This window comes from Eucyclogobius newberryi, unplaced genomic scaffold (genome assembly GCF_026437365.1).
Source record: "Eucyclogobius newberryi isolate DKJ021-1_F unplaced genomic scaffold, fEucNew1.0.hap1 SCAF_20, whole genome shotgun sequence".
In the NCBI taxonomy this organism is placed as follows: domain Eukaryota; kingdom Metazoa; phylum Chordata; class Actinopteri; order Gobiiformes; family Gobiidae; genus Eucyclogobius; species Eucyclogobius newberryi.
In genome coordinates, this window is record NW_027315835.1 from 783207 (window position 1) to 807392 (window position 24186).

Consider the following 24186-nt stretch of genomic DNA (forward strand, 5'->3'; position numbering starts at 1 on the left):
GTGGGGTTCTTCATTTTGTCCAGGAACAAGTGCAGATCCTGAATCATGTCTCTGAAACTATTTTTGTACCTCTGGCTCCAGGAATAGAGGAAGTCATAGGCAGGTTTCCACGTGGCCTAAAACAGAGAAGTTTGAATAAAACAGCTACATGCACATTGTAAAAACAACTATACTGTAAATATGAGTGGATGATATTGACAAAGATTCATGTTGATGCTGTATTGGAATACCCCGATATTTATATTCAGTGATATTAATTCATTAAATGTATTAGTTGAGGTTTAAGTATCATACAAATGTGAATGGACTACCCATTTTTCGATATATTGAACACCCCCACAGTTAATACAGTTTACTGAAAGTTAGTAAGTCAGGTAAACATGATTTTTTGTTGTTTTCATCTCTTTGTGTTGTGATTTTAATGCATATGTTAAGCACTTTGTATTACTTTGTGTATTGTGTATTATGCTCAAATAACAAATAACCTTACAAATGTTTTTGGTGAAGCAGTAGGAGCAGAGGAGGAGGAGATGAAGAGGAGAGAGGAGGAGGATAAAGTGTAATTAGTGGTGAAGTGTGTAATATTTGTGTGGATAAAATGAAATACTTTTGTGAATATTTGTCCAGTAAAAGTTTATTTTAAATCTGAAGTTTTAACTGCGTCTGAGGCTTTTACTTTGAAAAACCAGCTGACTCTCTCTCTCCTCTGCAGCGGCGTTCTCTCTAATGCCCCAGCAGGCCCAGCGCCTCATCACAGGCCCCGCCCCCGTGCTGCCGCAGCTCCGGAACCCCGCCCCCGTCACCACGCCCATCATGCCCCTGATCCGCCAGATCCAGAGCTCGGGGCTGATGCCGGGCGGGAACCCGCACGCGCTCATGCAGCAGGGCCCGGAGTCGGGGATCATCTACGCGCCCTACGATTACCCATACACCCTCACGCCCTCCATCCTGGAGTACCCCATCGACTCCAGCGGGGTCCTAGGTACGCCTGGGGGTCTGAGCGCCGGAGGCTAACGGGACGCGGGTGTGTGAGAGGGCTGGATGCCACGGGACGGAGGCCGCTAAGGCCCTTTAACGCTGGTGTCACCTTTAGAGTTGTACTTCCTGGTTGGTCGTGAGCACAAATATGACACAGAGGTGATTCCACAGCTGTTTCCATAGCAACCAGACTATAAACAAGAGCCAAACTCCACAGAAACATCAACAATAAGACCATAAAACACCTTCATTCAGTCCAACCATGTGTCGCACACTGATGACATCACAGAGGGATTCAGCTCCACTTCCTGTCGTTTTAAACTCTTATTTTTCAACATTAACTTTTATTGCACGTTAGCACGTTAGCTTTTATTGCACGTTAGCTTTTATTGCATGTTAGCTTTTATTGCGCTCTAGCTTTTATTGTGCGTTTATTTTAATCATGTGTTAGCTTTTATTGTGTGTTAGCTTTCATTGTGCGTTAGCTTTTATCGCTTTAGCTTTAATCACGCATTAGCTTTTATCACGCATTAGCTTTCATCGCGCATTAGCTTTTATCACGCATTAGCTTTCATCGCACATTAGCTTACATCACGCATTAGCTTTTATCAAGCATTAGCTTTCATTGCGCATTAGCTTTTATCAAGCATTAGCTTTCATTGCGCATTAGCTTTTATCACGCATTAGCTTTCATCGCACATTAGCTTACATCACGCATTAGCTTTTATCAAGCATTAGCTTTCATTGCGCATTAGCTTTTATCAAGCATTAGCTTTCATCGTGTGTTAGCTTTTATTGCTTTAGCTTTTATCACGCATTAGCTGTCATCGTGCATTAGCTTTTATCGCTTTAGCTTTTATCGCTTTAGCTTTTATCGCTTTAGATTTTATCGCTTTAGCTTTTATCACGCATTAGCTTTTATTGCGTGTTAGCTTTTATAGCACGTTAGCTTTTACTGTGCGTTATCTTTTATCATGCGTTAGGTTTTATCACACATTAGCTTTTATCACGCATCAGCTTTTATCATGCATTAGCTTTCATCGCGCATTAGCTGTTATCTTGCGTTGTTTTTTTTATCCCGTGTTAGCTTTCATAGCGCATTAGCAGTTATCGTGCGTTGTTTTTTATCGTACGTTATCTTTTACCACACGTTAGCTTTTATCGCGCGTTATCTTTTACCGCGCGTTATCTTTTACCGCGCGTTAGCTTTTACCGCGCGTTAGCTTTATCGCGCGTTATCTTTTACCGCGCATTAGCTTTTACCGCGCGTTATCTTTTACCACGCGTTAGCTTTTACCACGCGTTAGCTTTTATTGCGCGTTATCTTTTACCGCACGTTATCTTTTACCGCGCGTTAGCTTTTATCGTGCGTTAGCTTTTACTGCGCGTTAGCTCTGGCGCGCTCCTCCTAGCCGTCTCATCCAGCCCTCGTCACACAATCTTAGTTGCTTCCTCACGTCCCGATGCTCATTTTGGCCTAACAGTCCCCTCTCCCTTTGTCGTTGCAGGTATGGCTTTTCCCACCAAAGGCTAAGCTAAGGCTACGCTAAAGCTACGGCTAAAGGCTAAAGCTAAGGCTAGCACGCACGGACTGCCTTCTGTTTACTGTCCTCCTCAGACTGAACCACTCCTCCTCCGTTTTAGCGCTTTGTTTTTTCGTACTAGCAGATCCGAGACTAGCGTTTGGTGTGATGACCGCTACATTTTTAACGTTTTTTAGCTTCTTTCCGCTTCGATTTAATGCAGTTGTAGTGAAAAGTCTTAGATTAAATGTTAATGTTTTTTGTAGAACGCTTGTTTTTGATGACAGAGCTAAACTAGAGTGACTTAAAGCTAAACTAGCGTAGGCTAATCGCGTAGGTGACTTTTGAAAGAGATAAGGACCACAGAGTTATGAGATTTTATATATATATTTCTTATTTTATTTCAAATATTCTTTATACGTGATTCCTGGGAGAACTCTGGATGTAAACTCGGGAACATTTCGGTGCGAGCTCCGCTGTCCGACTCGGAAATGTCAGTAGTTCAGTTGGTAACGATGTTTGTCCGTTATCCAGAAGGTTAGTGGTTCCATCTCATTTCTGACCGGTTCCGATGGTCTTAAACTGACCTTTGTGGGCCTTTTACCGCTGTTGTAATGGGTTTTCCCTCTTAGTAGGCGTTACGTCGTTTTCAGTGATTCGCGCATGTTTGAGTAATCCCACCCACCTCCTATCCCCGCCCACTTTGAAGAGGCGGGAGTCAGGAAGTTGACGGACCTAACTGAAACATAATGGTCAGTGTGTTTCATAGGTCAAGACACAATATTTATAACCTACGACGCCATTTTAAATTGCATAGGTCTAAAACGACTTGTATAAAACCGGAGAATGAAGTAAGTCTGTCGCAGTGGGCGTGTCCGTCGCAGTGGGCGTGTCTGGGGGAAAGGGGGCGTGTCTGGGGGAAAGGGGGGCGGACGGAGCGACGGCGTGTTGGAAGCAGTAGGATAACGATGACTCAAACGGGCGGAATCACTCTAAACACAACTTTGAGTGGGTAAAGGAGAGGGAAAGGAACAATGAATCACATTAGCATTAGCATTAGCACTGCCATTATTACATTTGTATTAACCTTGCTATTTCCATCCTAAAGCCTACGTTATTGCAATCAGACGTGCCTTGAAATAAGTTTAAAACCATTGACATATGACTTTACGCCATTTTAGCGCATAAACTAGCACGCGCGCTACCTTTTCTCCCGTTCGGACACCGGAGCTCGCACCCGCCTCCTCAGTCTTACCGCACTGTCTACTCCCGGTTCGGTCGTTGGGTTTTTTGGGGGGCTAAAGCTCCCTGTGCATCTCCTGTGTTTTCCTAAATAACTGTTTATGTTTTGTTTTGTTCTGGCGCCGTTAGCAGGAGCCGTTAGCGCTAAAGTCCGACGTCAGGAGAAGAGAGTGCACCCGTACCAAAGGGTCACGGAGAGAGGTCAGTTAGCTTCTGCGCTTGTGTGAAACGTGCATGCGACTCATTGTACGGGAATCACAAATGTTCGTGGACCAAGCGACGCAGAGGAGGCGGCCATTTTGTGAGAGAGATTTTTACGGAAAATTATCGTTTCACTTTTTGGCGAAGTTTGGCTGGTTACGGGTTCATATTAGAGCTGGGCAATCAATCACAATAAGAATGGATACATTATTAGCTAAATAATCGCTAAGGCAAAAAAAACACTGAAACGTGTTTTCATTTCATATCATTTTTTATGTTTATTGAACATTTTCAAATACAAAAATCTGATTTGTTTCACAATTTTTATACAACGTCAACATTTATCATCCGGCGCGTTGAAATGACCACTATATTTTTACTATTTCTGAAATTATTTAATCTTTAATCTTTTTTTCTGTTACTGATTGTTTTTGGGATTTTTTTGCTCATTTTTTTACAGGTTATGTATTTCTGTATTTTTTTAAATTGTTTTAGTTTGTTCTTGTTTCATTGTAAATGACTAACTAAGCATTTACTTTTTTCCCCCAAAATTAATTTAAAAATGTGTGAATTTTTTATTTATTTTTTGACTTTCCAGTGTTAATCCCTCAATAGCTACATTTATACGGATGCTTATGTTTGTGTTATGTTTTCATTTGTTTGTAGCCTGTTGCTTAGCGATTGCCCGGCTCCGGTTCAAAGCACTTTCTTATCCGGAGTAAACCAGCCAAACTTTGTCATTTCTTTTTCACTTTTGACCCTAAAATCTCGTCCTCCATTTTGTTTTTGGACTCCTCCCTCTCTCTCCTCCTCTGCTCGCTCACGCATGCCTTATGTTAGCATTATTAGCATTATTATTACTATTATTATTATTATGCCCAGAGTTTAAAGTTAAACGGACCGTGATGTTCGTCTCCTGTGGTTCCTCGCAACATGTTTCATTTTTTTATTTTATTATCACTTTATTACTACCTTTTAACCTACAAAACACTGTAGGTTGATATTTAAACCGCCTCCGATCATTCCATAGATTTATTATTCTTATTATATTTTACACAAGTGATTAATTATGACTATTACATCCCAATAATGTGCCCAGCGACCGCCGCAGCGCTCAGACGACGACGCTACACGCGATATAAGCACTTTGATTGTTTTTGTTTTTCATAAATCGTGGCTGGATTAATTACATTTTTCCCAGGATAATTTTTAAATATGTTCCAATGCTAATAAAATTAAACGGAGAAGTGTGTTAAGTGTGGTTGACTCGTGAAAAATAAATATGTCTAACTGCACAAGTATGGCTAAAATATGAACAATAGTAATTAATATAAGTTTCTAACTGTCATAACTGTTGTTTTGGAGATTTGCAAAATTAGACTAACTTCTAAAAACGACTCTTTTCAGCGAGATAATGCAAAAAAATAGATGCGCCAACGTTGTTCAAAGCGAAATTGCAGTTTGAATCGAGGCGAATCGCGCTAAACGCTGCAGTTATTTAGTTATTTAGAAGAAAAATGTCCCGTTTAACCCGTAGTTTAGATCGCGACAAACGTATTGAAAACAAATAACGAAAGAATTTCCTTTCTTTAGTGTAAAATCTTATGACATTTTAGCCTGTTAGCAAGTACAAACTAGTTTAGCATTAGCATCAATAGAATTTCCTTCTTTAGTGTAAAATATTATATAAGCTGTTACATTATAAGCTGTTAGCATGTAGAAGCTAGTTTAGCATTAGCATCTCAAATCTAATCGCGATCGCTCTTAAATTCCTCCCCAAATCATACAGCCCTCGTTTGAATTCAACCAAAAAAGACAAAAACCTCACTAAAAAATAGAAGCTAATTACCGTATTTTCCGGAGTACAAGTCGCACCAGCCAAAAAATGTATAATAGACAAGAAAAAAACACACGCGTCGCACTGGAGGATGAAATGCCTTTGCGAGTGTGAAAATCCCGGCCAAAACTATGAAAAAAAAGTGCACCTTTTTGTCACTTTTTAATCCAGCCACGATTCCTTTTGTGACGCTATAAAAACCCCGTAAACTCTCTGAGCGCTGCGGCCGTCCCATAAAACGTACTACTTTAACACAGCGGCGCGATAACTACTGAGTCTGTGTTATTTAAATATGATTCTATAAATGTACACGTCTATCTGGAGTGTTTACATGGTCCGAGCGCACTTCCCCCGCCACAGCGAGTGCTGCACTTCCCCCGCCGCGGCGAGTGCTGCACTTCCCCCGCCGCGGCGAGTGCTGCACTTCCCCCGCCGCGGCGAGTGCTGCACTTCCCCCGCCGCGGCGAGTGCTGCACTTCCCCCGCCGCGGCGAGTGCTGCACTTCCCCCGCCGCGGCGAGTGCTGCACTTCCCCCGCCGCGGCGAGTGCACGGCGAGTGCTGCTGCTCTGTTCTGTATATAGGGAAATGCCTTTATGAAGAAAACCGCTTTGGAAATACTTTAGGTTTTTTTATTAGTTTTTTAGCTTGTACATTGTTTTTTTGTTGTTGTTTTTGTTGTTTTGTTTCTACAATGCTTTTTATATAGAAATGTATATTCAAATGAGTGTGTAGCTACTGTTTTCAAGCCGCGATGATATTTAAATTTTGAGGTGGTCTTTCCGTTCCACCGGCCTTTACGGTGTTTTATGCATTTCAGCGATTTCTCTATAAATATATTATATCTGTGTGTGCGTGTGAGCGACTTGTGAACGAAAACACTACAGGCAATAAAGATGATTATTGAAATGGATTTGTAAATTTTTTGCCGCCAAATTCTTGTAGTTTGTAGTTGGATGTCTCCTGGAAAAACCATCACCTTTTTAACCACTCATCGCTCTCTTTTGCTTGACGTCGCGCGCTAATCCTCTGTTTTTAAACGAATCATAATCAGTAATCATCTGCAGCTGCTCGAATGTGGACTTTGTGTCTCGTTTACGCCCGGACTCGCCGTGAAAACGCTTTGGTTGTGTTTGCGTCGCAAAAACGGACCCTAAGTACAAGCTAGTTTAGCATTAGCATCAAAAGCATTTTCTTATGGCATTCTTGCCTGTTAGCAAGTAGAAGCTAGTTTAGCATTAGCACCAATAGCATGTTCTTCTTTAGCGTAATATCTAATAACATTTTAGTCTTTTAGCAATCATTAGCATCAATACTGTTTTCTTTTTTTAATGCAATATATTATGGCATTTTAGCCTGTTAGCAAGTAGAAGCTAGTTTAGCATTAGCATCAATAGAATTTCCTTCTTCAGTATAAAATCTTATGATATGTTAGCCTGTTAGCAAGTACAAACTAGTTTAGCAATCATTAGCCCTTTCTTCTTTTATGCAAAACGTTACGATATTTTAGCTTGTTAGCAAGTTTAGCTTAGACAAGCTAAGATGTAGAGTAAATAGAACTCTGCTGAGATGAAAGATAAATCCTTCTTTACGTCGAGACTGCTAACAGTTCGGACTTTTCTTTCTTCCTAAACTGCGCTACTTTCCCCCGAGTTTCAACGACGCAAACTCAACCAAACCGTCACAAACTTACCGCGTTTCTCGGCGTAAACGTCCCGGGACTTGCTCCTGTCTCTTGGTCCCTGTAGCGTGAGTAGAGTTAGCGGCACGCTGCGGCACTCACTCCCATAGACACAACACTGGAGCATTAGCCGCGAGCTAAGTGGCGCTGACTGTAAAAAAGAGTGGACTGTAAAAAAATTGAAAATAAATGTATACAGAGATATTCAAGGATAGTTTTATAGCCGCAGAAGGCTAACGACCGAGTTTATTTGTCTTTTACTGCTTTTAATTAACAATCCAGTGTCCAACGCTTTATCTTAACGTAAATTCACAAATGTTGAACCTGATTCCCCTTCGTGACTGGACCAAAGAACTCATTGCATTTTAACGATATTAACTGTAGCTTTCCTCCTATTTTTAAAGTTTATTAGCATTTAGCTCGTCCCGTTTCCTTAACCAAACCGGGACACGAGACAACGTAACACATAAGAACAGTTAAACTCACTCATGTGCTTGCCCGTTGTAAGAATAACGTAGACCTCTTGCTAGTTCCTAACTCCACTCCACTCTTGTTTTACCGTCCTCAAAATGGCCCCTGAGCCGGCCCCTGGGAGCCGCCGTGCCGCGCCGCCGCCGTAGTTCTTGTACCATCCTTAAATCCACTCGCTGACACTAATCTTTCTCTCCTCTCTCCTTTTGTTTTGTTTCCTCGTTTCCTTTCCTTGGTCCCTTGTCTGTCTAACTCTAGCTGCCACGGCCACTAACCCATGAACCCCGCCCTCTCCCGCCTGCGGGCGCGCCCCATTGGCTCACGGCCCCCCACTCACCTCCCCCTGCGGGCCAGCCAGAGACCGGCGTCAGCAGCGACTGAACCAGGAAGTGCTTCTGAACCAGGAAGTAAACCACGAGAGCCGCTTTACCGCCGACGAAAACCACAACGAAACGGAAATCGCTCCTTTGAGCTCAACGTGATTTTACTTACGACGATATATATTTACGAGAGACAAAAACTATAGATATTTCCTATTTTAACCATCAACAATCGTCCCTTTTTTTGTATTGAAAACGCCAACAAAATACTCAGGAGTCGAAGATATTTAAAAAACACAGGATGTTCCACAGTCCGGCTTTAAACTCACACAGAGAGTCCAATGTGCACTCTTGAAGGGCCACGTTCAGCCCACAGGCCCCGCTTTGGGCCCTCCAGTGAGTTTAGCGTGACTGTGGAACGTTCCTGGTGGATGTTCTCCAGCAGAAATGTTACGCAGTGAAACTTTAAAGTCCAAAAGTGCCTCGACGTGACGACAGTGTTTCCGTCACGTTACGATTTATTATCGTATTAGAATCGAGTTCAGACGGGCAAACTCTCGACTTCCCCCTCCCCAGACGCCTCCCGCTCGTCCTGAACGTGTCTCAGACCTCATGAATCAATTATAAAACCCTTAAAACTCGACCGGACGTGCCTTCCACTTTCGCCTTAACAAACCGATTCTACGCCGAGTTATTCCCAAGTGCCGAAGGTTTGAACGCCTTATTAACAAACCAGCGCAATAACACTTTATAATACGTCTAACGCGAGCTCGGAACCCACGCTAACAGAAGAGACGGACCTCCTCGGACCTCGATGTCCCGGGAAAGGTTTCCATCCGGACATCGAGATGGGTCCGGCCGCCGGCAGAAGACACTGGAGCTCCGGGCGACAGTCGGCGATGCAGCTTCAGCCGAACGCGTCACCGCGCTCCACGTTTAGAGCCGGAGAAAGTGAACGATCCGTCTAAATATGTTGTTTCGAAGCATAAAAAAGACAATAATACGTGTGTTTAAGAAAGCGAGAGTCCTTCATTGTTCTTCATCGAGTTTTCCGCCCGCAGTGAAACCGTTTGATTTATGATGTAAAAGAAACGCCGCCTCTGCACCGTCCAATCCCACGACAAACCGTTCAGGATAAAGCGCTTGACCGTGGACGCCGGGTGGAACTCTTCGATAATAAAGACACAATCGTCTCGTTTTAGAGCCAAACGTTCTGGCGTCATAAAAGGACATGAACGCTAAAGAGCAGCGGGTGTCGATCTCGGACTCTCGAGCTGTTCGGACGGCGCAGGAACTCTCGATCGCCGCGGAGATCGACCGCGGCTGCTCTTTAGCGTTCATGTCCTTTTTACGACTGATGTGTCTTTATGATCGGAGCGTTTCGGGTGTGGTTATTGCGCCAAAGATCAAGAGGTCATAGTTCAATTCGATTTGAAGTGAGAACGTCTGGAAAGCCGCGTTTCGAGCGGTTCACCGTTGAGCGGTTCGGAGCAGTTCATAAAAGGTGGCGCCGACACGACACGATTTCGTCATGAATCTGATCTGAATCTTTTCCCGAGGTCGATCCGAGCGAGTCGCCAAAAGACGTTTAGTAATTCCAAGTGTGTGTGAGGGGCGTGGCTTAAGCTAGTGTGTGTGAGGGGCGTGGCTTAAGCTAGTGTGTGTGAGGGGCGTGGCTTAGGATAGTGTGTGTGAGGGGCGTGGCTTAAGCTAGTGTGTGTGAGGGGCGTGGCTTAAGCTAGTGTGTGTGAGGGGCGTGGCTAAAGCTAGTGTGTGTGAGGGGCGTGGCTAAAGCTAGTGTGTGTGAGGGGCGTGGCTAAAGCTAGTGTGTGTGAGGGGTGTGGCTAAAGCTAGTGTGTTTGAGGGGTGTGGCTAAAGCTAGTGTGTGTGAGGGGCGTGACTAAAGCTAGTGTGTTTGAGGGGTGTGGCTAAAGCTAGTGTGTTTGAGGGGCGTGGCTAAAGCTAGTGTGTGTGAGGGGTGTGGCTAAAGCTAGTGTGTGTGAGGGGCGTGGCTAAAGCTAGTGTGTTTGAGGGGTGTGGCTAAAGCTAGTGTGTTTGAGGGGTGTGGCTAAAGCTAGTGTGTGTGAGGGGCGTGACTAAAGCCTCTACGCCGCGTTTGAACCTCTTTATGTCGTGCTCATGCTAATGCTAATGCTAATGTCAGATGAATTATGACCTGGAAATATCAGATTTTGCCTCTTGACAAAGCGATAAACAGGAAACAGCTGTTGCTAACGTGCTTTGCTAGCTTTGTGTTGCTAAGGCTCGGCGTATAGGTTAGCGTCAGCGGAAACGCTGCGCTTTAGCACGAGATTGAGTCAGAGTTTGGAGATTTATGTGTTTCTTTCTGCTTTTTGCCGTCGCGTTTTGGTCGGCGTTCTCTCTCTCGACCAATCACGTCGCGCTAAAGCTTCTGGATCGCTTAAAACGTCCGGCTCAGTCCAGTTAAGACCGCGGAGACACTTCTGGACCAAATCCGCTCGAAGGTGAACCAGCCGAAACGTCGGTTATGTTTCAGGAATCCATGATATTTACCGTATTTTCCTGAGTATAAGTCGCACCAGCCAAAAAAATGTATAATAGAGAAGAAAAAAACATATATAAGTCGCACTGGAGTATAAGTATAAATATAAGTATCACGGCCAAAACGATGAAAAAAGTTGCGACTTATAGTCCAGAAAATACGGTAATCTTTCTTCCTGTGCAAAGCTCAGATCTTCAGAGCCCCAAAACAAATAAACAAATAATATAACAATCCTTTGGTTAAAACGTTTAATACACAGATCCTAAACCCGACTCGTAAGCGTTTGTCCTTCATCCCGCGGCGTCGGTCGATCGTTGCCGTGGAAGCGCGTGTCCTGCGGCGCCCCCTACGTTCCACCCCGCGCCCACTGCTCCGACCTCGTGGCATTTCGCCCGCTCCGCATCTGAAATGGCCATCCCACGTTCGGAACCGCGCGCGCCACGAAAAGACGCTCCCGAGCGACAAAACGCCATTGTGCGGCCACAAAACGCCATTGTGCGGCCACAAAACGCCATTGTGCGGCCACAAAACGCGCCTTCTTCTCGCCGGACAACGGGGCCTTGTGCGGGCGTCGACAAATGTTTAGAACAACGGGGCCTTGTGCGGGCGTCGACAAATGTTTAGAATGTATTTACATTTACAATTCAAAGTGAAGCGGCAGCGCGCGTCGTCAAAGATAAAGTCGTGACGCGCCAAAAAGAAACACAAAGGATGTTTTCATTCTCGCTGACGTGAACCATTGATTTGCAATTGTAAAGTGGAAAAGGGCGGAGCTTGCATTCGTTAGTTTGTGTGACTTTTATGTGATTATTTATTTATGAAAAACTAAACTTTAAACTGGACAGAACGCTCGCCCCGCTCGACCAGGCGGGTTAGACCAATCACAGCGCAGCATAAAGGTTGGGGCGGACAGACGCACATAAACCGCTTTTGATTTTCATGGGAATATGGACCATTTTTGTTTGTTTTTTTGATAAAAAAGCCGAGGAAACACTTTGTGCCTTTTGTGTTTCTCGGGGTTCAAAGTGCGACTAAATCAGGCTCGCACTGAACTGTCACAGACCAGAATACTGAGGATCATTTATGTAAAAACGGGTGAATTTATCCCTTCAAAAAACATGTTTGATTTGTTTTCTTTTTTTTTTTCAAGTTTTTTTTTTTTTTTGTGTGCTACATTTGTATTTTAAAAATGTTTGAAGAAATTCACCTTTTAAATTTTCAACACTTTAATCACAGTTTTTCACAAATTTTAGAAAGCTGATTTTGAAAAACTTTTGAATACTTTAATATTTGTTTTGTTTTTATTGGGTTTTTTTATTTTCCGTTTTTGTCACAAAATGTATTTATTTTTTGCTACATTTGTATTTTCTCAATTTGAACATTTACATTTTTGGAAAAAAATCACCTTTTAAATTTTCAACACCCTAATCTCAGTTTTTTCACAAATTTAAAAAAGCTGAATTTGAAAAACAATTGAATACTTTATTTTATTTTTAATTTTTCGTTATTTTTTTTATTTTTTTCAAATTTCAAACTGAAATTTAAAGTTGAAACAATTCAAACACGTTTTTTCAGGCAGGATTTAAAAATGTCGTAAATCTGCAGCGTTCTGAGCTGAAACAGCGCGGATGTGGGCGGAGTTTAGTCCCACAAACGTTTGAGTTCTCTGCTTCGACCAATCAGAGCCGAGTATTCGTCTGAACGCTCCGCCTTTTCAAACTAAACCGAGACGAGCAAAACAAAGTCTAAAGTCTGAGTGACACAAAATAGATGAAATGTGTTTATCTGGTGTTTGTTTGATGTAAATGAGTTGCTTTTGTGGCGTGTTTTTAGCACAAACTCCGCGTTGCCTTTGTAACAAAAAACTGTAACATTTTCATATGTATTTTTATAAAGTTGTATTTTGTGTGTGGAAAATAACATTAAATTTTCAGATAAACGTGACGACAGAGCATTTGTGACGAAGCGGAGAGAGAGTGCATTTACTCTCACCAACTTGAGCCGCCATTTTGGGAAGGTTTGAAATTTCATTTCGGTTTTTTTTTACGATATGGGATTATTTTTCTTATTTTTTTCACTGTTAAAGATTGGAAAATGATGAATCACATCATTTGTATTTTTTGAATTATTATTATTATTTTGTTTTTATTTTTTGGGGGGTATGAATATGATTTTTTTTTTTTAAATTACTGTTGAAAATTGGAAAATGAAGAATCACATCATTTATATTTTTTCTTATTTATTATTATTAATTTTTTTGGGAGGGGTATGAATATGGATTATTTTTATTATTTTTGACTGTTAAAAATTGGACAATTCAGAATAAAATAAGTTGTATTTATTTGAATTGAATATTTTGTTTTAATTTTGTTTTTTGGGGGGGCGGGATTCATAATCATAACAAAACAAAATCTCTTTAAATTTAGGTGAGACACGACAGGAAAAAAAAAAAAAAATTCTTTTCTTTTTTGTGTTTTTTTTTATTCAGTTTTAAAAATCCCAAAATGAAAATTGAGCGTCAAATGTTTCGTCCAAAATTGAAATTCCCAAAATGGCGGCTGCGTCGATGGCTTTTCTGCTGTTTTTAACTCCTCCTCCTTCTGGAATTTAACTTTATAATATCTTCTTTGTTACTAACGTAAACGTGGGACAATTTAACATTTTCCTTTTTTCTGTTCAAAATGTCTCAAATGTAAAAACAAAAAAAATGTGTTTGTGAATTAAAAAAAACTGTTGTGACGACTAACGAGTCTGTGGCTTTGACTAACACCAGAGCTAAAGAGAGAACGCCCGGGGGAGAGAACGTACTGAGGAGAGAATGTACTGAGGAGAGAACACATGAAAGAAAGAACGCACGGAGGAGGGAACGCACAGAAGAGAGAATGTACTTAAGAGAGAACGTACTGAGGAGAGAACGCATGAGAGAGAGAAAACATGGAAGAGAGGAAAAGAGAGAGCGAAATGAGTGAATGAGGAGAGAATGAACTGTTCGATCAAATCACATTTAGAAACACAAAATCTAACAAAAGTTAATAATTATTTTTATTTTTTTCTCTCATTAAAAACAAAACTCTAAAATCTGAATTTATAAAACAGGATCAAACATCTGTCTAAACCAGGTCTAAACCAGGACTAAACCAGGACTAAACCAGGACTAAACCAGGTCTAAACCAGGTCTAAACCAGGTCTAAACCAGGACTAAACCAGGACTAAACCAGGTCTAAACCAGGTCTAAACCAGGTCTAAACCAGGTCTAAACCAGGACTAAACCATGATTAAACCAGGTCTAAACCAGGTCTAAACCAGGACTAAACCAGGACTAAACCAGGACTAAACCGGGTCTAAACCAGGACTAAACCAGGTCTAAACCAGGACTAAACCAGGACTAAACCAGGACTAAACCAGGACTAAACCGGGACTAAACTGGGTCTAAACCAGGACTAAACCAGGACTAAACCAGGTCTAAACCTGGACTAAACTTGGACTAAACCAGGACTAAACCAGGTCTAAACCAGGACTAAACTTGGACTAAACCAGGACTAAACCAGGACTGGATTCAATTAGATTTGGACCAACTTCGTGAGTTTAAAGTTTACAAAGTTTTGAAATAAAGACTTATTTTGCAGTAAAATGTTTGCGTGTCGTGTTTTCATTTTCACAATTCTTCTTAAATTTCAAAAAAATGTCCTTGTATTTGGTACTTTTGAGTGAAGTTACAAAAAACAGTAAATATCTGAACCGCGCCTTAGAAATGGCAAAAAGTCAATTGAAGTTTTCACATTTAAATGTGTCTTAAAGTCTTAAATTTAAAACTAAATGTCTTGAAGAATAAAATAAAAGTTGAATACTTCTGAAGCTTTAGTTGCAGAACAGTTCAATGTATGAATCATATTTTACAGGAGATGGAAGTATAACATGGACCTTTGCTGCCACCTCCTGGTTCTGTTTGGTATTGATTGAGAGCAACATTTTTAGCACAAAATAGAACAATTAATGTTCAAATCATTTCACCTTTTACAACAATATGAGTTCAAATTGATCAGGAGAAATCTGGGCCAAACGTTCATTTTGATTCATTTTGAGTCTATATTTAATGATCTTTCTTTATAGTGGAGGAAGAGCTCTCAGAGAGAAACATCTCTCTGAAGACTTTAACAAACTGTTTAAACAACTGGCCTCAGAGTCTAACAAGGCCGAACTGAAGAGAGTGAAGCAGTTTGTGGTGGAGGTCACTCTGGATCCAGACACTGCAGCTCCAAGGCTCATTCTGTCTGAAGATCTCAAACAGGTTCATCACACTGATGTGAGGAAGAAGCTCCCAGATTCTCCTCTGAGGTTTGATCGATATGTTAATGTTCTGGGAAAGCAGAGTTTCTCCTCAGGCAGGTTTTACTTTGAGGTTCAGGTCAAAGGGAAAACAGACTGGACTTTAGGAGTGGCCCAAGAGTCCATCAACAGGAAGGGAGAGGTCACTGCGACTCCTATAAATGGATTCTGGTGCATCAGGTTGAGAAACAAAGATAAGTACTTGGCTTGTACAGTTCCTTCTGTCCTTCTGCCTCTGCAGCGAGCTCCTCAGAAGGTCGGGGTGTTTGTGGACTATGGTGAGGGTCTGGTCTCCTTTTATGATGCCGATTCTGCAGATCTTCTCTTCTCCTTCAGCGGCTGCTGCTTCAGAGAGAAACTGTTTCCATATTTCTGTCCCGGTTTAAATGCTGGAGGTTCAAACTCTGCTCCTCTGGTCCTCACTGCAGTGGAGACTTTCAGAGGTCAAAGTGACTAAGAACAAGAAGAAAAGTTCTGAACTTCAGTCAAATGTAACTGTGGATACTTTTCACTCCATTTTGGACTGAAAGTACAAAGTTCTTCTCTTTATTTAAGTTCTTTTGAAATGTCTGGAGGTTTATTTTCATGGTGACCTCCTGTGAGCAGTAGAAAAAGACTCGGTTTCATCTGGATTCCGTTTTTTTGCAAAAACGAAGCAATTTGACTTTTATCCAAGTCATTCAAAATCTGCGAATCCAGACCAGGAACTCTGCGTAGGCCCCGCCCACTGAGCGGGACCTCCTGATGAAAGTGTTAAACTAAGACTAAAACTAAACCTCTTTGTTTTCTATAAAGTGCTGCCTGGTTTAAAATAAACAAGGATAAACCAGGAAACACTTTAAGACAAACACTTGATCATCAAGATGCAACACAAAGACAGCAATGTAGTGAGACTAAAGAGCCACATAGTGAGACTAAAGAGCCACATAGTGAGACTAAAGAGCCACATAGTGAGACTAAAGAGCCACATAGTGAGACTAAAGAGCCACATAGTGAGACTAAAGAGCCACATAGTGAGACTAAAGAGCCACATAGTGAGACTAAAGAGAGCCACATAGTGAGACTAAAGAGAGCCACATAGTGAGACTAAAGAGAGCCACATAGTGAGACTAAAGAGCCACATAGTGAGAGGGTTTTGGGTTCAAGTCTCAACTTTGAGCAAACAAAATATTATGTATGAAAATGTCTAAAATTAGGAAATGTGTTTGAATATATTTCAATTCTTCATCATAATCAATAAAGCTGATTCTTTAATAATTCTCAATCTGTGAAATATTCATAAAGTGAGAACGTTTTTTCTCTCTTAGACTAAACCAGGTCTAAACCAGGTCTAAACCAGGTCTAAACCAGGACTAAACCAGGACTAAACCAGGCCTAAACCAGGACTAAACCAGGACTAAACCAGGACTAAACCAGGACTAAACCAGGACTAAACCAGGTCTAAACCAGGTCTAAACCAGGACTAAACCAGGACTAAACCAGGACTAAACCAGGGCTAAACCCCCATGTGAAAACTCAACATTGTTTGATTTGTTTGAAATTCCCGGGTTATATTCTCCTCAAGACGCCATGAGAAAAAGTGCATGACAGATATTGCATATTTTTCACTCTTGGCCAGCAGGGGCGCAATTAATTCTTGTGTAACCTGACTTTCTGTCGCTCTTTTCTTTTAATGGGACATTTCCTGTCTTGATTCCTGTGAGCAGCCGGGTCACCGAGGCTCTCTCTCCCTTTCTCCCTGCTCAGGTCTACGTTCGGCACAATCTTGCAATTTGTTGGGACAAACAACTATTAGATTTGCAAACTACAGTCAGTGAAAAGCTCAGCAGGTCGAGAGATGGTTTAAGGTGCAAGAAAATCTGGGTTTGATTTCCGCCTCGACCTAAATTCATTTCGGTTTGTTCTTTTCTTGTTTAAACTTTTTAAAGTTGAGATTGCACAGTCTGGTAATTGTTTTCTATTCAACAGCATAAGTTTCATATTTAAGCGTCGTTCGGTAGTTTCTTTTACTGTTTAGCGTGTATATTAAAGTTGTTTTTTTAAGGTCATTGTGCAAAGCATTAACAGATGTTTATAGCAGGCGTCTCCAATTATAGTTTCCAGAGGCAGATTTTTCAGGGGCCAAAGATCCGGGGCCAAACTGCAAAATCACTCCACAATTTTATGTTTTAAATTATTTGAACATTTGTGCGTGAAATGGCGATCTCGATCAATACAAAACATAACCAGGAGGTGGCAGCAAAGGTCCACATTACACTTCCACTATCTACTGTAAAATATGATTCATCCATTGAACTGACCGTTCTGTGGTGCAACTAAAGAGTATTCAACTTTTTATTTTATTTTTCATGACATTTAGTTTTAAATTTTAGACTTAGAGACTTCCTAAAATCAAACTAAAACTTTTTTGTTAAATTCATATCAAAATCATACATTTGAGACAATTTTTACACTTTTGACTAGTTTGAACTTGTTTTTCATCATTTTACCATAGATTTACAGAATATGGAACATTGTGATCGCAGAGACATAAAGATTATGCATAATCTTGAAAACTGTTTTATAATTCAAAGTCTGATTTATAAAAGTTTTAAGTTTAAAAAAATGAGGTAGTTGACTCTGATCTCAGGTCTTCTGTCATAGCTGCTGTTGCACAGAGGACATGTGCAGGGCCCCTCAAGGGCCCAGGACTCACAGATGTAGACTTTGCAGAACTTGTGTCCACATGGAGTGGACACTGGCTCAGAGAACACTCCTCAAAGCACCTTTCACTTGTGGAGGACATCTTTTCTTCTTCTTTGGTGTTTTATGGCGGTTGGTATCCAAGTGTTACATTACCGCCACCTACTGTAGTTGTACGTCTTAGACTTTATTCTTTATTCTTTAGACACAGGGGGGTGTCTCCAAGAGAGACTTCCTTTCTTCTTCTGCATTTTATGGCGGTTGGGGAACCTTCACTCTTGGGAGCAGCGCTGGCATTATTTACTACATCCACTTTCACCTCTTTACTTGACACTTTCTTGACTGCATAGGATAAACCTTGAGAGTATTTAATGTTTTGCACCTCAGCAGCTCTTTTGCTAACTATACGCCCCCTGTAGGTAGAGCTATGTCACGCTCCCTGTAGCCAGAGCTATGTTCTCCCCCACAGTTACAGCACTTAGGTTTTGCTCCTTGGTCACACTTCCCATACTTGTGATCTCCTGCACATTTCCCACATCTTTGCTTCCCTCTGCAGATGCTACAATATGCCCAAAGCGCTGGCACTTGAAGCAACGCAGATGGAACATATGGCCTGACTTCATATCTCATGAATCCAATAAACACTTTACTAGGCAGACTTTACCTTTAAGCTTTAACATCACTGACAGGCTGTCACATCTTTCTCCAAACCAGGTTGTTTTCAATCTCCTGGCATCCTCAACCTTAGCTCCAGTTAAGTTCTCCTTCACTTCATCCACAGTCACCATCGTAGAGACGCCTGTGATAACTCTTTCAGTGTTTCTTTCAGCGTCTGAAACGCTCCATCCCACACAGACATATATCCTTGATCGCCTTCCTTTGTTGATACGAACAGCAGGAGAAACATCTTCCAGCCTCAGAATACAATATGTCACCGTCAGGAAGAAGGGCAAATCCACAGCCTTTTACCCCAACATCAATGAAACGACTGAACTCTGAGCGACTGAAACGTAACGCACTGTAACATCTGCTCATTTCAAAAACATTTCTTCTTAAGCTTTCGTTTTCATAGCATCTTTGTTGTTGTTGAATGTTTTGCAGTTGTTCTTAATGTTCTAAATCTCAGTAAAGTTTTGGGACTGTTACTCAGAAATACTGGACTGAGATCGATAAAGTGTCACAGACTGTTTTTGGATTCCAGAACGACGTATGTGGGCCTCAGATATCTTGCCATGGCTGGTTGGTAAGGGGCGGTTCTGGACTTAACAACTTCATACAAAGTCCACAGCTGCTGGATCAAGAGGCTCTCTGGTCTGAATGGAATCGAACAGGAACGCCAAAGTTTGAAAACCATTCTGCGACCAGGACCTTGGCGACAGTCTGGGCCCGGTGATCATGCGTTGGTACTGCCAGGGTTTATTTGCTGAATACATCAGTCATGATCAATACATTCTCCGGACCATTTTGTGATGGTTATCAAAGTGAAGTCAAGAGCAATGATTTCATTGGACCTCAAAGCCGTGAGATGGCCCATTAAAGCGCGAGCAAGAGGATGAGAATCCTTTGCAATCTGCTACAATTCACACTCACGACACAGTGGGCCACATCCTTGGCCACACCCGGCAAATAACAGTGAGTCTTAGGCTGCCATCCTTTTTGCGAACAAGCACTATGGGCGACGCATAAGGGCTTGAGCTTTCACGGATTATTTGAGCCTCCAGTAACTGGTTAATGTTGTCCTTAATTCAATTCAATTTATTTTGTAACCAAAATCACAACAACAGTTGCCTCTGAGGGCGACAGTGAAAAACGGATTAAACAATGTCCGTGGGTACGAGGGACGATGTCCCATGGTCCCCTGTCTTTAGAACCTCCTTCTGTCTTTAGAACCTCCTTCTGTCTTTAGAACCTCCTTCTCGAAAAACTACAAAAACCTCCTTGGGAAAAAGTAGAAACCTGGAGGAGTTAAGGAGAGATCTGACTCTCACAGACGGACGCGAGGGAGACTGGAGCTGGAGCCACTCAGGAGGAGAACCAGTTCTTCAGGAGGAGAACAAGTTCTTCCAGGCAGATGAAGAACCGTTCATCTCGAGTAGAGACCACTTTTCCAGGTACTCGAGGAGCATCTGGGTCCACAGGTCATCGATGTGTCTGTTCCTCTTCCGACAGGAAGTGGTAAAAGTAAAGAAAAGGCAACAGTTCAACAGTTTGCAAGTGAAATTAAATATTAAATATAGTTTGAGAGAATAAGTAGTGTTTATCAGAGGATAGAGCTCATACTTCCCCCAGAGTTGCTCCTAGGGCAGCGGAGCTGAAACTGTAGCTTTATATTTCTGTTATAACTGGTCTGAACATAAGCCATTTCAAAGAGGAACGCTCTCAAAATGTTGGCCTTCTGGTGGTCTCATGAGTCTCTAAAAGCACTGTAGGAGGTAGAGCCTTCTGGTGGTCCAAGAGTCTCGCTGGCAGCCATCTTCAAAGGTGCATTTACCGCCATCTACTTTATTCTTAGACTGTTCTTAGCTTTTTATAACGTTCTTGTTGTTGTTGTTGTTGTACGTGTTGTTTTATGGCGGTTGGCATCCGAGTGTTGCATTACCGCCAGACTTTATTCCTTAGACTTTGTTGTAGTCCTAAAAGTTCTTCTTCCAGTGCCTTGACTTCCCTTATAACGTTCTTGTTGTTGTTGTTGTTGTTGTTGTTGTTGTTGTTGTTGTTTTATGGCGGTTGGCATCCAATTGTTGCATTACCGCCAGACTTTATTCCTCAGACTTTTCGTAGTCCTCAGACTGTCGTAGTCTTAACTATTAGTTACCATAGACTGTGTCCATGGTAACTAATAGTGACCACTTCATTACAGTCACTCTTTGATGATGTCATCAAGCAACAACACAACAGATAATTAAATCTGGCCGATTGCACGGACGACGCACCAAACCGCCATAAAAGAAGAAGAAGAAGAAGAAGAAGAAGAAGAAGAAGAAATGTCCTCCACAAGTGAAAGGAGCTTTGAGGAGATGTTGCAGTGCTCCATCTGTCTGGAGGTGTTCTCTGAGCCAGTGATTGCTCCATGTGGACACAACTTCTGCAAAGTCTGTATCTGTGTGGCCTGGGCCCCTGAGGGCCCCTGCACATGTCCTCTGTGTAACAGGAGCTATGACAGAAGACCTGAGCTCAGAGTCAACTCTTTGGTGTTGGAGATGGTCTCTCAGTTTAAACTAGAGGCTGAAAGTCAAAGTCTGGAGAGGTGTCATGTGACCACTGCTCTGAGCCCAAGCTGAAGGCCCTGAAGTCCTGCCTGGTCTGTCTGTCCTCGTTCTGTAAGACCCACCTCCAGCCTCATCTCACAGTCTCTGGGCTGAAAAGACACCAGCTGATGGAGCCTGTGGAGAACCTGGAAGACAGGGTGTGTCCCAAACACCAGCGCCCCCTGGAGCTCTTCTGTGGAACTGACCAGAGCTGTGTCTGTACCCTGTGTGTTCTAGAGCACAAGAACCATGAGCTGTTGTCTCTGGACGAGGCGTGTGAGCACAGGAGGTCCTCTCTGCTGCAGATGGTGGCGCAGAGGAGGCTGAAGGTCCAGGAGATCCAGGGCTGTGTGGAGCTCAGTGACACAGAGGTCCACAGAGAGAGGGCTGTGGGGCTGCAGGCCTTCACTGATCTCATGCAGTCTGTTCAGAGCCTTCAGGACCGGTTCTTAGAGGAGCTGCAGGAGAAGCAGAGCCGGAGCCACAAACGAGCCCAGGAGCTGGTGCAGCAGCTGGAACAGGAGATCTGTGAGCTGGAGAAGAGCAGCACTGAGGAGGAGCGGCTCTCACACTCTCAAGACCCCCTCCACTTTCTACAGAGCTGCCCTGCACTCACGCCCCCTGCTGGGCTGAAGGAGTGGAGCAGTGTGAGCTTTGAGCCGGAGACGTGTGAGGGCAGTGCAGCCCGGGCTCTGTCTGAGCTGGAGAAACATCTCTCTGAAGACTTTAACAAACTGTTTAAACAACTGGCCTCCGAGTCTAACAAGGCCGAACTGAAGAGAGTGCAGCAGTTTGTGGTGGAGGTCACTCTGGATCCAGACACTGCTAATCCTCATCTCATTTTGTCTGGAGATCTCAAACAGGTTAATTGTGGAGATGAGTACAAGAAGCTCCCAGATTCTCCTCTGAGGTTTGATACTTGGCCTTGTGTTCTGGGAAAGCAGAGTTTCTCCTCAGGGAGGTTTTACTTTGAGGTTCAGGTCAAAGGGAAAACACAGTGGGATTTAGGAGTGGCCCAAGAGTCCATCAACAGGAAGGGAGAGATCTATTTGAGTCCTAAAAATGGATTCTGGTGCATCATGTTGACAAACAAAGATGAGTACTGGACTTGTGCAGACTCTGATGTCCCTCTGTCTGTGCAGCGAGCTCCTCAGAAGGTCGGGGTGTTTGTGGACTATGGTGAGGGTCTGGTCTCCTTTTATGATGCAGATTCTGCAGATCTTCTCTTCTCCTTCAGCGGCTGCTGCTTCAGAGAGAAACTGTTTCCATATTTCAGTCCCTGTGACAATGCTGCAGGTTCAAACTCTGCTCCTCTGGTCCTCACTGCAGTGGAGACTTTCAGAGGTCAAAGTGACTAAGAACAAGAAGAAAAGTTCTGAACTTCAGTCAAATGTAACTGTGGATACTTTTCACTCCATTTTGGACTGAAAGTACAAAGTTCTTATCTTCATTGTTTCAGTTTTTTTTATTTTACTCCTGTTCACGGTGACCTCGTTGAGAGGGTTTTGGGTTCAAGTTTCAGTTTTGAGCAAACAAAATATGTACAGTACAGAGCAAAAGTTTGAACACACCTTCTCATTCAAAGAGTTTTCTTTATTTTCATGACTATGAAAATTGTAGATTCACACTGAAGGAATCAAAACTATAAATTAACATGTGGAATTATATACTTAAAAATAAAGTGTGAAACAACTGAAAATATATCTTATATTCTAGCTTCTTCAAAGTATCTCCACCTTTAGCTTTGATCCTGCTTCACTCTCTTGTCATTCTCTTGATGAGCTTCAAGAGGTCGTCTCCTGAAATGCTCTTCATCAGTCTTGAAGGAGTTCCAGAGGTGCTTAGCACTTGTTGGCCCTTTGCCTTCACTCTGCGTCCAAACTTTTGGTCTGTATAAAAATGGCTAAAATTACCAAATGTATTTAACCTGTTACTATCCACCTGTGGCCGGCGAGCATTTTTCATATCTCAAATATTCTCTTACATCATCACTTTTATTTCCGTGGTCAATACCAGCAAGTTATACATCATTTTAAAGCTTATTTTCTCAACAAAATGAATATGTCATTGATTTATATTGAATAATTTGCCCCAAGAAGCTATTGCCAATAGTTTGTGAGAAAGTCTCAACTTTTACAAACGCATGTCCTGTTTGTGTTTATGACGGACGAAACAGCTTTAATTCTGTTCATCCTTGTGCTCAGTCTGTCCGTAAGGAATCATTGAAAAACAATATACACTTGTGTTTTCCTGAAGTTATCCGATTTCGAGATATTGTCAAGTAAACAAAGTTTTTTTCGTTGACGATAGTCAGGATTAAGGCTCGTCCAGCGCATTTCTCCGTTCATAACTAATTACCTGTTTGACCTATAAAATAATGTTTGGCATCGATCTTTTCTTCACTGTCCATGGGTTTGTTTGCTACAGCCTCCGCAAAAAAAATGTGCTGCTTGCGATGCACATGGTTCCTCTGTTTACGTCTAGATAGCGCTGCATGCTAGTGACGTAGCAGACTTTGATTGACATATTATTCTAGCCAATAAGAATAGCTTTAGAATGGTGGGCGGGACAAAGGCCTTATTGACACAGAATCTTCTGTATTCTCGTGCGTAAGGCTCCGGGAAGGCTGTATTTTGCGCATAACGTTTTCTGATTTTATTAGCCTTTTGGACGTGCATTTTGTTAGATATATGTATTATTATACCAATACAAAAATAAAATAATAATAATATATATATATATATATATATATTTTTTTTTTAAATATATATACATATATATATATATATTTTTTTTAACCTCTATATGGGAAATTCCTCTAATCACTCGTTTGAAGACGGTGAGGTGAAGGTTTTAAGCAGGAGAAAAGATGGTTTGAAAGAGGAGTCAAGGAAGCTATTTTTGTTAAAAAAAAGAAAGACCTTCTTTAAACAGAAATGGAGGGCTTAGGTTTAATCTTCCTGTTATCTATAATGGGTTACTGAACCCCTGGAAAGGTAAAGGACCAGGGCATTCAAATGCTAATCAGGTACTCAGGGTGGTTGAGCCAGGGTCTCACTAAGACAAAGAGGTTTTAACAGCCCATTAAGATTCTGAATAGGCTCGGTAGATACAAGGGGGGAGTTTCTGTTGAAACCAACAACTCTTTCTACTTC

The 24186-nt window shown here is 42.0% G+C and overlaps 2 protein-coding genes and 1 pseudogene across 5 annotated transcripts in view; all 3 read left to right on the forward strand.

Moving 5' to 3' along the window:
* The window catches only part of kif19 (kinesin family member 19), a 44815-nt gene extending 44728 nt beyond the window's left edge, over window positions 1–87 (forward strand). Inside the window, exon 14 of the mRNA XM_072456787.1 lies at window positions 82–87. Coding sequence (XP_072312888.1) covers window positions 82–87 — 6 coding nt within the window. The remainder of the gene's footprint in view (window positions 1–81) is intronic.
* A 488-nt stretch (window positions 88–575) lies between these two features.
* On the forward strand, window positions 576–11941 carry LOC140368953 (KH domain-containing RNA-binding protein qki.L-like). Of its 4 annotated transcripts, XM_072456123.1 has the most exons (4): window positions 582–982; window positions 2463–2486; window positions 3873–3944; window positions 8190–11941. In XM_072456123.1, the coding sequence occupies exons 1-4, from the start codon at window positions 727–729 to the stop codon at window positions 8210–8212; spliced, it is 375 nt and encodes a 124-aa protein (XP_072312224.1). In that variant the 5' UTR covers window positions 582–726; the 3' UTR covers window positions 8213–11941. The 4 variants fall into 4 exon arrangements, with proteins under 4 accessions (XP_072312226.1, XP_072312224.1, XP_072312225.1 ...); XM_072456125.1 differs by lacking the exon at window positions 2463–2486 and having other exon boundaries at window positions 576–982; XM_072456122.1 differs by lacking the exon at window positions 8190–11941 and having other exon boundaries at window positions 605–982; window positions 3873–6688.
* An 8826-nt stretch (window positions 11942–20767) lies between these two features.
* Window positions 20768–22473, forward strand: LOC140369243 (E3 ubiquitin-protein ligase TRIM21-like; annotated as a pseudogene).
* The last annotated feature ends 1713 nt before the right edge of the window (window positions 22474–24186 follow it).